The 13343-nt window shown below is 45.1% G+C and overlaps 1 protein-coding gene across 6 annotated transcripts; it reads right to left on the minus strand.

Moving 5' to 3' along the window:
- Positions 1–226: 226 nt before the first annotated feature.
- Positions 227–12919, minus strand: ZNF582 (zinc finger protein 582). 6 transcript variants are annotated; one of them, XM_005909391.2, is made up of 5 exons: positions 12818–12919; positions 10870–10958; positions 9304–9430; positions 8972–9067; positions 227–2078 (listed from the first exon to the last, which is right to left on the minus strand). In XM_005909391.2, the coding sequence occupies exons 2-5, from the start codon at positions 10876–10878 to the stop codon at positions 757–759; spliced, it is 1554 nt and encodes a 517-aa protein (XP_005909453.2). In that variant the 5' UTR covers positions 10879–10958; positions 12818–12919; the 3' UTR covers positions 227–756. The 6 variants fall into 6 exon arrangements, with proteins under 6 accessions (XP_005909453.2, XP_070243156.1, XP_005909454.2 ...); XM_070387055.1 differs by having other exon boundaries at positions 10853–10958; XM_005909392.2 differs by having other exon boundaries at positions 12892–12917.
- Positions 12920–13343: the final 424 nt, after the last annotated feature.

Raw genomic sequence — 13343 nt, forward strand, 5'->3', positions numbered from 1 at the left:
GACTGTTAGCACATCAGGCTCCTCCATCTATTGGATTATCCCGACAAGAACACTGGAGCCAGTTGCTATTTCTTCTTCCAGGAGATCTTCCTGACTCGGGGATGGAACCTGAGTCTCCTGCGGCTTCTGCATTGGCAGGTGGATTCTTTTACCACTGAGCCACCTAGGAAGCCTTAGGAGAGAATGTAGGATAGCAAATTCCTGTTTCATCATTTTTCTGCCTTTGTTTCCTATTGTCTATCATCAGGGTGTTTGGTATTCTCTTTTCTGGCTTCTTAAGTAGTACATTTAATATATTTGAGTACTATCTTTCAGGTTTTCATGTTTACATGCACTTAAAGGCATAAAAAGTTCCCAAGTAGCTTCAGCCACATCCCACATTTCTTGGCATGTAAAACTCTCCTTCTCATTGTTTTCATTACCATCAATGGTAACTGCATGATTTAGTTTCTTGTCAACCCAGGAGTAATTTGGCATAAAGTTTTGTTTTCAAATTTCCAAGAAAACTCACTTTTGGCTATTGTTAAAATTATGACACTGTGGTGAGAAAATGTAACTTTGGAACGTGTTAGAGACAAAATTTTCTCCAACCTTTCTGTCTTTTGACGATCATGGTATAAAAAAGTTGCACCCATATAATTTTTCAATATGAATTTTATTACTCAGGATAAAAGAAAGCTCTGAATAAAGGAATTCTCACTTGCATGACATCCTTCAAGTCTTTCTCCAAGATCTAAAGAGTAAGTTGTGATTAGCCTAAGCTAATGGACTCTTCCCGTTATTTCCGTTCATATGATTGCTTGCTAACATAAATTCTCTGATGATTAATAAGGGGTAAGTGCTGATGGAAGGCTTCTCTACATTTATTAAGTTCACTTGTGTTTCTACATTATGCATTCTCTGATGCTGAACAGCAGCTGTATCATGACTTAAAGTCCTCCCATGTTTCTTATATTCATAGGGCTTTTCCTCAGTATGAATTACCTGATGTTGAATCAGCTGTGAGCAGTGGCTGAAGGCTTTCCCACATTCCCTGCATTCATATGGCTTCTCACCTGTATGAATTCTGTAATGTACAGTAAGATGGGAGACCCGTTTGAAAGCCCTACCACATACCTTACATTGGTAGGGTTTCTCTCCTGTGTGAATTCTCTGATGTTGCTTAAGTTGTGAGCTCACCCTAAAGGCCTTCCCACATGCCTTACATTCATAGGGTTTCTCACCGGTATGAATTCTCTGATGTCGAATAAGAGTTGAGCCTTGATTAAAGGCCTTCCCACATTCTTTACATTCGTAGAGTTTCTTGCCGGTGTGAATAGTCTGATGTTGAATCAGCTGAGAACGATGACTAAAGGTTTTCCCACACTCCTTGCATGCATAGGGTTTTTCACCAGTATGAATTCTATAATGCACTTTAAGATGTGAGATCCGATTGAAGGCCTTGCTGCACTCCTTACACTGATAGGGTTTCTCACCAGTATGAATTCGTTGATGTTCAATCAACTGTGAGCTTCGACTAAAGGCCTTTGCACAATCCTTACATTCATAAGGTTTCTCACCAGTATGAACTCGCTGATGTTGTATGAAATTTGAACCAGAATTGAAGGCCTTTCCACATTCCTTACATTCATATGGTTTCTTGCCAGAATGAATATTCTCATGTTGAATTAGTCGTGAACCATATTTAAAGGCCTTCCCACATTCCTTGCATTTATAGGGCTTCTCATTAGTCTGAATCCCTTGATGATTAATAAGGAAGTCCTCTTGCCAGAAGTCTTTTGTACATTGATTATATCCATAGGGTTTTTCTCCGGTATGAATTTTCTGATAAAAAGTAAGGGGTGCTGGCTGGTCGAAAGTGGATATTTCTTCATTCTCGATTATCATTTGACTCAGATGTCCATCTGGATTTCCCTCTTCCCTGTCAGCATGACTTCTGCATTCCCAGTCATCTTGGAAACTTGAGCACTCAAGACCGTAAGTGGTAAGGCTTTCCATTATCTCCCACGGGGGTGACTGTACTTCATAACTCTGCTGCTTTGGAGAGAATACCTTAGTATCATACCTGGACTTCAGCACTGAAAAAGAACAAAACAAGCATGTGTTTGTTTTTTCCTTTTCCAGAAAAAGGAACTTCTGTAGTAAACACTGGAAAGCTGAGACTCAAGATAATATCTGTATGCTCTTGAATGTGATTAAGAATTAGAAAATGGACAAATAGAACAGAGAAAGAGGAAAAACCATAAATTGACGTGAATGAGGTAATCAGAGAAATCATTAAGAGTAGTTCTAAAATGTTAACGTGGAGCACAATCACTGCTGAACCATGGTTTTAAAAAATGAACGTTTCTGTGAAACCCTAGAAAAGACAAACAGAAGAGTAACAGAAAACGAATCATTTGTTGCTTGTGGCTAGGGGCTTTGTGTGGGAAGGAGCACACAGGACCTTTTCAGGGTGATGAAAATTGATCTTGTCTGTGGTAGTGGTCACATAAGTGTATACCTTTGTCTGTAGTCATAAAATATGCTTAAAATGCAGGCATTTATTTTCCTATAAATTGTACCTCAATAAAGTGGATTTTTAAAAACGATAAAGAGGGTTGACTAGGTATTTCTCTGGCCAGAGGAATGAGATGGTGCGTCTGCTCGACAGGGGTGTGGTGGCGCAGCAGGGCTGTTCTCACATGTCCAGTGGGAGACACAGCTGTGGTCTTCTGCTGTGGTGCTTTCTGTCTCTGACATTTAGCTGAACCACAGCTACAGCTAATGTCAGCTGGACCAGGCTCTCCTGGACTCTCCTGTTGCCTAAAAGTGACCTGGGAAAAAGGAGAGCCTTGTTCCTTGTTTGGAAGATTAGGCCCAAATTGAATGGAGGTGGCATCTTCAAGAGCATATTCTTTGCTGGTTATTCAAACTGCAAGGAGGGGCTGAATGGTGTTGCTGAACTTGATTCATGTACCTGGTACACGATTTCTACTGCAGTGGTCTGTTTTACTGCAATCATGGAAATCAGTCCCATTCAGATACTAAAGAATTGGTTGCTACTTCATGCAGGGAACTATGGGGAAAGTAAATGGGTGCTTTTGAATGTGTTCATAAGAGGACTTTATAGGGGGCACGTCTACTTCTTATGGTAGCATATCAGAGACCACTATTCATTTGTTTTTTGTGTGACATTATTAAGCAAAAACTACTGGAATAAAAAATTATTTTGACAATACAGATGAAAAGTCTGGAAAAGAAGTATCAATTTTGTGGGAATGATGCTGCTGTTGCCTCAGAAATTTGTACCACAACCATAATGTATGCATACACACAAAGTTGTGATTAGAAGACTATGTGAAAAGATCAGACACCATGTTTCACTGTTCAAGAGGGAAACTCTCTTTATGGGTCTCTGTACTGTGGTCTAAGGGCTGTGGGAAGGCAGATGCTACACAGTGCCACTGCAATGACCACCTGTGCATCCGTGGTCCATCTACTCAGTGGTCAGCAGCATCTGGCTGCCATTGCATGAAGGCGGGCAACCAAAAGATTGCAGTGGGCCATGGAATATTAAAGCCAGCCTGGTGGACAGAAGAAAATGAGTTTGGGATCATGTAACTCTGCCCAAGTGGAAGTCTGGTTTTAGGAATTAAAGTGATCACACATTATTGGTGTCTTGGGCAATGTGGGAAAAAAACCAGAAGAGCTGTCTCTAAGGACGTGCCATTAAAAGCACGCCTCTCTCCAAACTGCTGCATATTCTGTCAAGACAGCTGACACAGTTTAGTTCTGTTGAGTGATGGCAGTCACAGTACAGTGTTTATTCCATGAGCACTTTTGCACTCATCTAAATTAAGCCATCTCGAATCATATATTGTGAAATAACTTTACAAAGATAGTACTAATTTTCTAACTTTTAGCTTCTCTTCTCCTTGTAAAGTTGCAAAATAGCAAAAATAATAGTGAGGTCCTCTGTATTATTTTTACATTTTCCTGACAAGATCTGGCCGTTTTTAAATTTAGCATTAGTAGATGCTGTTTTTGACAACCAATGAGGTAATGTCTAAAAATCTTATGGATAGTCTTAGCAGGTTTTGTTTTGGTTGGTTTCCTCATGTGGAACCTTCAAGGATCCCTAATGGCCAAAACAATCTTGAAAAGGAAGAACAAAGTTGGAAAACAAAGAGGCCAAAGTTGGCCTCTCTCACTTCCAATTTCAAAACATGTTAAAAAGCTACAGTGATCAAAAGTGTGGAACTGCTAAAGGAAGATATTTATCCAGTGGAACACAACAGGGACAGCAGAAATAAACTCTTATACATATGGTCAAATGATCTTTAACAAGGGTGCCGAGACCACACACTGAGGAAAAGACAAGCTCTTCAACAAATAGGGCTGAGGAAACTGGATATCCACGTGCAAAAGAAAGGAGGAGGACCCCAACCTTACATTAAATAAAACAGCTCAAAATGGATTAAAGACCTAAACCTAAGATATGAAGCTCCTAGGAGAAAACAAGGGAAAAGCTTCATGACATGGCATCTGACTGTGAGTTTTCAGATATGGTACCAAAAGTGCAGCCGCCAGAAGTAAGACTGGACAGATGGGACTACATCAAACCAAAAACTTCTGTGCGTCAGAGGAAAGAATCAACAGGGTGAACAGGCAACCTACAGAATGGGACAAGACATCTACAAATCATGTATCTGGCAAAGGGTTAATATACAGACAATGTAAAGAACTAAAACTCAACAAAATAACCTGATTTTAAAATGGGCAAAGGATTTGAATAGACATTTCTCCAAAGAACACATACAGATGGCCAACAGGCATGAGATTCAGTATTCAGAGTTTGGTATTAGGAAATCTATTCATGTAATCCATATTTTATGGATTGAAAGAAAAAAACACTTAATAAAATATGAAAAAGTAGATGCTTCTTTAAGCGAAGAAAAATCCCTATGTCATTCCTATGGCTGATATTATGCTTAATAAAAGTTACTAAAAATATTCCTGTTAAGGTCAAGAACAAGATTAGTATGTAAAACCCCTCTTAATACTGTTCTGGAGGTACTACATAATCAGCATCCTAGTCAGACAAGAGAAAAAAACCTGTAAAATAAAAAAATGTAAAAATATCACCATTTACATATATATATATATACATATTATATACATATATATAATCAAATGCTTGGAAAGCTCAAGAGAGTTTCATTAAAAAACTGTCATAAACAATGAGAAAATTCAATAAATTGGGTCGGCTACAAAATTCATCTGAAGATGTGAATAGCTTTTGTCATATTAGAAAATAACCAGTTGGAGTATAATATGGATGAATGCTGTATTAATTCGTATTATAGATTATGCCATTTTCAACAGCAATAAATATAAACTACCTAGGAATAAATGTAATAAGACATACAAAATCTTTATAAAAAAAATGTGAAACTCTTCATCAGGTATAGTCATAAAGGAAGGGAAAAGCCTGTCATGTTCTTCAATAGGAGACTCCACATGATAAAATCAGTTTTCTCTTAAATTAATCTATATATTTACAGTGATTACAGTAGGGAAAAAATGCATGATTTTTTTTGAAAGCAAGTATTCTGATTCTAAGATTTAGATAGAAACGTAAATGAGAACAGCCAGGAAAATTCTGAAAAACAAGAATGAAGAGGGACTAATACCAGATACATAAAACATTTAAACCCTTAATAACCTAAAACAGTAATGGTATAGACACATGGTTAGAGATTGATGGGCTACAACAGAAAGTCCAAAAACAGATTCAGGCGTGCAGATGATACAGCAGATGACAAAGGTGGCTTTATACATGAGTGATGAAGAGACGAACTGATAAATGCCGTCTGAATAACTGGATAATCTGGAAAGTAATATGAAATCACATCTTACACTAGGAAAAATTCAATATGAATCATAAATTTCATCGTAAATAAGCTAGGAAAAAATCATAGGAGACGCCTAACCATATGACACAACCCACAGGACAAAGGAGTAAACAAACTGAGCGCCTCAAACACACACTGTCAAAACTCAGAGGACAGAAGCAAAAATCTGTGCTCTGACATCCTTGGTGTGGTAGGTACAACAGCCTCCCTGAGACGTCCGTGTCCTGATTCCCGGAACCTGAACGTGTTGGGTTACAGGGCAGCACACACCCCCTCTCCCCATGCTCATCCCATACCTGACCTCCCTCACGCCCAGGGCTCCTGCTTGCTTCTTAACTTCCCACTTAAAATTCTCTTCTAGTACACTGCATGTTGCAGAAACTCCTTATGGACGTGAATTTGCTCCTGTGTCACACGGTGGCTTTGAGTCTCATCAGGGAAGATTTTGCGCACACACGCATGCGTACACACACCCCCACACCCACATCCACACCCCTTCGGGAACATCTGGTAATGTCTGGAGACTTTTTTGGCTTTACAACCGAGGGGAGGCCAGGGAGGCTGCTAAACATCCTGCCATGCATAGAATGACATCCCCTCTTCCCGCCTCAACTAGCTCCCCGACAAAGAATTATCCCACCGCCGAGGGTGAGAAACCCCCCCATCCAGAGCAGGAGCACCCCAGGCAAAAAAGGACAGCTGGGGACAAAGCCTCAAAACAGGAATGCACTTGATGCGTCGAAGCCGACGCGTGTGGACTCACATTGTCCGCTCTCGCGCCCCTACAGCAGAGCTGAGTAGCTGTGACACAGACCAGATAGCTGGCAAAACCTGAAATATGTCCTGTCTGGACCTTGAAAGAAGACATCTGCCAAACTCTATGTGAATGGAACAGCAAGAGAGGCTGGTGTGGCTGTAACCCAGCAAGCAACATGGGGTGGTGCGAGATGGACTCAGGGTGGAGGCAGGCGACAGATTAGAGAGCACCGCGGGCCGACAGAAGCTACGGGGACACTGAAAGCACCTGTTCTGCACTGTCCACTGGGGCGGCCCCTAGCTGCTCACGGCTACTCAGCAGCTGAAGTGTGGCGTGGGCAGCTGTGACATGGAACTTTACTCTTCATTTTAGTTAAAAGTTTCAGTTAAAAGCCACACCACGTGTGGCTGATGGCTACAGTACAGACAGAGCCTTCTAGGCCATGGGATAGATTCAGGCTGGTCTCTTGAGTGAGACAGGAAGCCGTGGGCAAGCTGTGAGCAGAGATGTAATACACCCTCGCTGAAGATTGAGAAGGGCTTCCCAGGTGGCAAAGGGGTAAAGGATCCGCCTGCCAGTGCAGGAGACACAGGAGACGTGGGCCCGATCCTCGGGGCAGGAAATGGCAGCCCACTCCAGTATGCTTGCCTGGAGAATCTCAGAACAGAGGAGGCTGGCGGGCTGTAGTCCATGGGGCTGCAGAGTCGGACACGACTGAGCACATACGAATACACACACACACACACACGCACACACACACACACACACAGGCACAGAGGAGCCCCCCCACACACACGTATAACACAGTACTGTTTGACATCAGGAAATGTGCACACAGCACGCACTCACACTCTGGCTGCCGTGCGGAGACTGCCCTGTGGTGGACAAGAGTGGATGCAGCGTGGGGGAGGAGGCCACTGCACTTCCACGTGGTGGGGGGAATGTGGGAGGTAGCAGTGTTGCTTGTTGGTGAGAAGTGGTTAAATTCTGGATATATTCTGAGGCAGAGCTAACAGGATCTGCTGACAGACTGAATATGTGTGTGAGATGGAAAGGCCAGGGATGCTTCAGCAGTTTTAACTTAAGCAAGTCGGGCAGAGTCCCCTAGTACTGATGTGCAGAAGAAACGGGGAGGGGTATACCTGTCGGGAACGACCACCAAGGACTCCCTTTGGGACGTCAGTTCAAGGTGTCTGCTGGACATCCCAGTGGGGCTGACAGGGTACAGGTACTGCGTTCAGGGAGAAGCTGAAGCTGAAGGTAGAGCTTTATCCGGTGATGGAAACATTCTGTATCTGCACTGTCCAGTAGAGTAGCCACAGGCCACAAAACAGCTACTGAACGCCTGGAATGCGTCAAGTGCAACTGAGGTACTGAATTTTGAAATGGATATAATTATAAAAATCCCCTGGATTCCTGGACGCCCATAATCTCCTGAATTAGGACACCCATGCTTTTACTGCCTAGGGCCTGGGTGCAATATCTAGTCAGGGCATGAAGATTCCACAAACCTGGACGCATAGCCAAAAAAAAAAAATGTGAAAGCTGTGGTACATATACACAATGGAGTATTACTCAGCCATTAAAAAGAATACATTTGAATCAGTTCTAATGAGGTGGATGAAACTGGAGCCTATTATACAGTGAAGTAAGCCAGAAAGAAGAACACCAATACAGTATACTAACGCATATATATGGAATTTAGAAAGATGGTAACAATAACCCTGTATACGAGACAGCAAAAGAGACACAGATGTATAGAGAAGTCTTTTGGACTCTGTGTGAGAGGGAGAGGGTGGGATGATTTGGGAGAATGGCATTGAAATACGTATAATATCATATATGAAACAAGCTGCCAGTCCAGGTTCGAGGCACGATGCTGGATGCTTGGGGCTAGTGCGCTGGGACGACCCAGGGGATGGTGGGGGAAGGGAGGAGGGAGGAGGGTTCAGGATGGGGAACATGTGTATACCTGTGGCGGATTCATTTCGATATTTGGCAAAACCAATACAATATCGTAAAGTTTAAAAATAAAATAAAATTTAAAAAAATGTATCTGCTTATAGTGAATTTAAATTTCCATGGCCACGTGTGGCCAGTGGGTCCTCCTTAGCCAGCACAGGTGTGAACGGTGTGTATCGCACGGTCCTGGAGAAGGTCTTGGGGAACAGACATACGCAGCAGAGGCCCAGGTCTGAGCCCGGGGTGCTCCAGCTTGTACTGAAGGTGAGCTCCAGCTCAAAGTGCCTGTCTCCTCACCAGCCTGCTGGGCAGTCAACCACAGTGCGTTCTCTCTTCCCACACATGCCCCACTCACCTGGGCACAGGCCTTCTGTCACCACTTCCTCCACCGTCCAGGGCTCTTTGCCTTGCTCCAGGAAGGAGATCACATCAGGTTTGGAAATGGCAAGACCTGGATGTCAGAGAAAAACATGCCACCCGGTTATGCTGTGGGGCTTCGGAATTCAGACCAGGGCCTGGTTAACAAGCAAGACAGGCAAGAAGGGCCAAGGGAATAGGAGAGTCACATGACGGTTGGGGCAGATGCAGCTTCAGGCCAAGGAGCTGCCCTTTAACCTCTCAAAAGACCCTCAACGTTGACAAGGAACCCATGTGGCCTGGGGTAACCTCCAAAGTAACAGACCTTACCCAGGGAGACCAGGTTGCTATAGGTCTCCAACATCACATCTCTGTACAAATCCCTCTGAGTGGGTGCCAGCTGTTCCCATTCTTCTTGGGAGAAGACTACGGCCACATCCCTGAATAAGTCTGACCCCTGGAACAACAGGCAGGTATGTATAAGCATATTTCAAGGCAACATCTTTCCATGGGATGAGAGGCGATGGAGGAGGTCTCTGCAGGAATGGTGCGTCCTGGTGAAAAAGAAGGCTGGGGCTGGGGGCACGTGACGTGACAGGTGACAGGAAAGATGAGCACAGGTGAGACAGCTTCAAGTACTCTTGAACTTTCCTTTCTACTACAAACCAAAGCTCGTGTACTCGGGCCTAGGAGGAAAATTAAATCCAGCCAAATCGAGTCTTCCCGGTTAGGACGGCGTAGTCGAGCATGCTGCCCACCCTGTGCTTGGCACACGATAAACTCTCGTGTGAGGCCTGCCATCTGTACTTCTACGGAGTAACAGCAACAAAACCCAACAATTTTGGGGTAGTCTTTCCTCAAAATATTTTATTAAAAGACATACTTAATATCTTGTGCATGCTCAGTCATGTCTGACTCTTTGTGACCCCATGGACTGTAGCCCCCCAGACTCCTCTGTCCATGGACTTTTTCAGGCAAGGAAAAAACTGTCCACGACTTTTTCAGGGTGGTTTGCCATTTCCTCCTCCAGGGGAATCTTCCTGGCCCAGGGATGGAACCTGCATCTCCTGCACTGGCGGGTGGATTCTTTACCGCTGAGCCACCTGGGAAGCCCGGTGTTTTATCTTAGAAAACAGAATTTTCGTTTGTCAGGAACTGCTTGAAGACACAGGCTCATCATTATATGAAAACGTCACACAAATTTTTCCTTATGGGAAAAATCTTGAGTGATGACTACTTTTATTAGCTGCATAATTTACTATCAAGTGAAATAACTGATTCAACCATTCTTTTACTTTGGATGCAGAGGTCTCTAAGGTCTTTCTGTTCTTTCAAAACTATGACTATCCAGATTCGGAGCAATGCATCCATCTAACTAACTGTCTTACAGTCCCAGCTCTGCACTGCTCCTGCTCTTAAGCTGAAGAAGCTGGTGGAGAATGACCGAGATTCACATGCTCTGTTCAGCCTCAAACTGGACCTTAATGCGGGCATTTAATCTCATAGATGCCCAGATAAACTTCAGTTACACACCCAGCTGTCAGTATAGGAGATGGTGACCCCACAGTGAAACTGAGCCCAACCAATACCAACTCCCCTGATTTTGTGTGTGTGATCTCTCATCAGTATTCATCTCCATTTCATCAAATCTCAGTTCTTGTAAGGCATGTTCTCATTTTATATAAGGAAATAGATTTCTTCTCCCTTTGGCCTCCCAGCAGAATACCAAGCCATCAGAAGACATAAAATGCTATACAGGATGAATCCACATGGGCACTGGTCAGCGTGGATGGGGCCAAGGGGGAGGGAACCTCTGAGAAGCAGATTCTTGGGTGGAACCCAGGTGGGAAACTTCAGGATAAGGAAAACAAATATTTACATGATTTGAAAACTCACGAGGGACATGACTGTCAGGATTTCACGGGCTGCTGCGGCCTCCTCTTGGTTTGTCTCTTGGGGAAGGGCAGAGTCCTGAGATGACAGACCTGGGGGGGAAAGAGCAATCATATGAGAGGCCAGGCTTGCCTCACGGCTCCCAGAAAGTGCACAGTGACAGTGCCCACCTCTCCTCCCCACTCCCCAATTACAGGGAGCCTTTCCCAGCTCCACCTTGGTACTGATGCGATCTGAGGTGGGGATGCACAGACCTGGTCCAGCGACAGAATCGGGTGCCTGGGACCAGGAAGGCTGTCCTCGGGCTAGGGAGCACAGCCTGCCTGATCTGCTCAGTGAGACCTTCCCAGAACCACACCGTTTAATACTCTCGTGCCCACACTGTAACACCTTTGGAGGTCTCCCTGGCTCTTAACCTAACGTTCTAATTAATAAAGAACCCTACAGCCCTACCTAAGGTCTGGCAGGCACCATTGTGCAGACCCTGCCTTGAGGCAACAGATGTTTGCAGTGGGCAAATAGATGGGGCAGGCCCAGTTCTCCACCATAAATAAGCCTCTGCACAGAGATGTAAGTGAGCGAAGCTTTGGGCATAGCATTTGCTGAAAAACAGAATCAAGATTAGTACATAACAGTTCACAAGTAGGTGAGTGGTTGAATCATATGATGGATGTCAAGCAACTATCAAAAGTCATGTGGGACAACATCAACTGACAAATATATTTGCAACTGGATCCCTTCTACAACAAGGTAACATTCAGCAACAGAAGTCAAACCCGCCCACCTACTGACAGGCAGGCTAACATCGCTCCCCTCCCCCCCCAAAAACTAAACTGGAATGGAAAACATCCAAGTATTAAGAATGATGCCATTTAACCACTTTCTGAGTTCATCAGTAAAACAGTAGTATTTTATAAAAGAGCTTAGGACATTGCCCAACATGTAACCAATACTTAATGTGTAAACGGAATAATGATTTTGTTTAGTCGCTAAGTAGTGTAGGACTCTTGCGACCCATGGACTGTAGCCCACCAGGCCCCTCTGTCCATGGGATTCTCCAGGCAAGAATACTGGAGTGGGTTGTCATTTCCTTCTCCAGGGGAATCTTTCCCAACCAGGATCGAACCCGTGTCTCCCGCATTGCAGGTAGATTCTTTACCACTGAGCTATTGGGGAAGCCCACTGTTCCTTAATGTCATGTAGAAGGACGTTTTCCTTATGACAACTTTCTTTAAAGCATAATTTACATTCGCTGTAACTATTTCATTACAGGGGTGGCCAGTGATTTACTCAGCCATCTTCCCATGAATGTACCATGGAAGTGAAAGTCGCTCAGTTGTGTCCAACTCTTTGGGACCCCATGGACTATACGGTCCATGGAATTCTCCAGGCCAGAATACTGGAGGGGGTTGCCTTTCCCTCCTCTGGGGATCTTCTCAACCCAGGGATCGAACCCAGGTCTCCCGCATTGCAGGCGGATTCTTTACCAGCTGAGCCACAAGGTAAGCCCCAATGGTTGGACAAATTTTGAACAAGATCCTCTAAAATGTTTCCAAGTCGCTGCTTGTAAACTAGAGGTTCCAAATTTTCAGGGGTCTTCCAACTCTGAAAGTCTCATGAGACAAGACTTCACACCAAATTTTTAAAAGGATGCATAAGAAAAATGCAAAACATCCATAAGCAAGCACTTTCTGGTGGCCGGAACCCCAACAGGCACACCCACCTAAGGGGTCCCGGGCTATGAGCCCTGACGGCAACAGGGGGCGACAGCAGGGCGCGACAGCAGGGCGCGCCGCGGGGGCCGATGGGGAGTGTAGTCCGGAGCCCGGAAAGCCGCAGACCGACGGCGAAACGAGACGTTCCCGTTCTTTCCAGGCCCGTGACCCGCCCGGCCGCAGCGCCCACTTGGGCGCAGACCCCGGGGCTCCTGGTAAGCTCCGGAGCCCCTCACCTGCCAGCTCCTCTGGTCCAGGTGCCCCCTCGGCCGCGCCCCCCGCAGCCCCGGGTGCGCTTCCCCGTCCGTACCAGTGGCCTCAGGAGCCGGAAGATGGCGCAGACGCACAAAGCACTGCCGAGGCTGCGTCGCGGTTGGACAGGCGCCGCAGTGTCTTCTGGGAAACGTAGTCTCTGTCCTCAAGGCTGGACCCAAGGAGCGCGTCTCGCGATGCTTCGAGTGGGCGGGACTCGTGCGTAGGTCGGTGCGTGGGAAATCGTCTGGGAAACGAAGGAGCCTTGTGGGTTTCGTGGGTCGCCGGGTGAGTACCTGGGCATCGGGCGCGCTCTCCTCGCGTGGGTGTCTCCCTGATGCAGGTGAGTGTGGGCGTGGCCGTACCCGCGTGAGCTGTGTTCGGTTCTGACCCGGTCGTTGAGTGTGTGACTGGGACCGTTAAACGCCGGGTACATGTTTGTGTGTGTAAAATTAGTATATGAAACAAATCCCACTATTAAATCACCGTCGCCGTGGAACAGCCATTTTA

The sequence above is a fragment of the Bos mutus genome, chromosome 18 (assembly GCF_027580195.1).
Source record: "Bos mutus isolate GX-2022 chromosome 18, NWIPB_WYAK_1.1, whole genome shotgun sequence".
NCBI lineage: Eukaryota > Metazoa > Chordata > Mammalia > Artiodactyla > Bovidae > Bos > Bos mutus.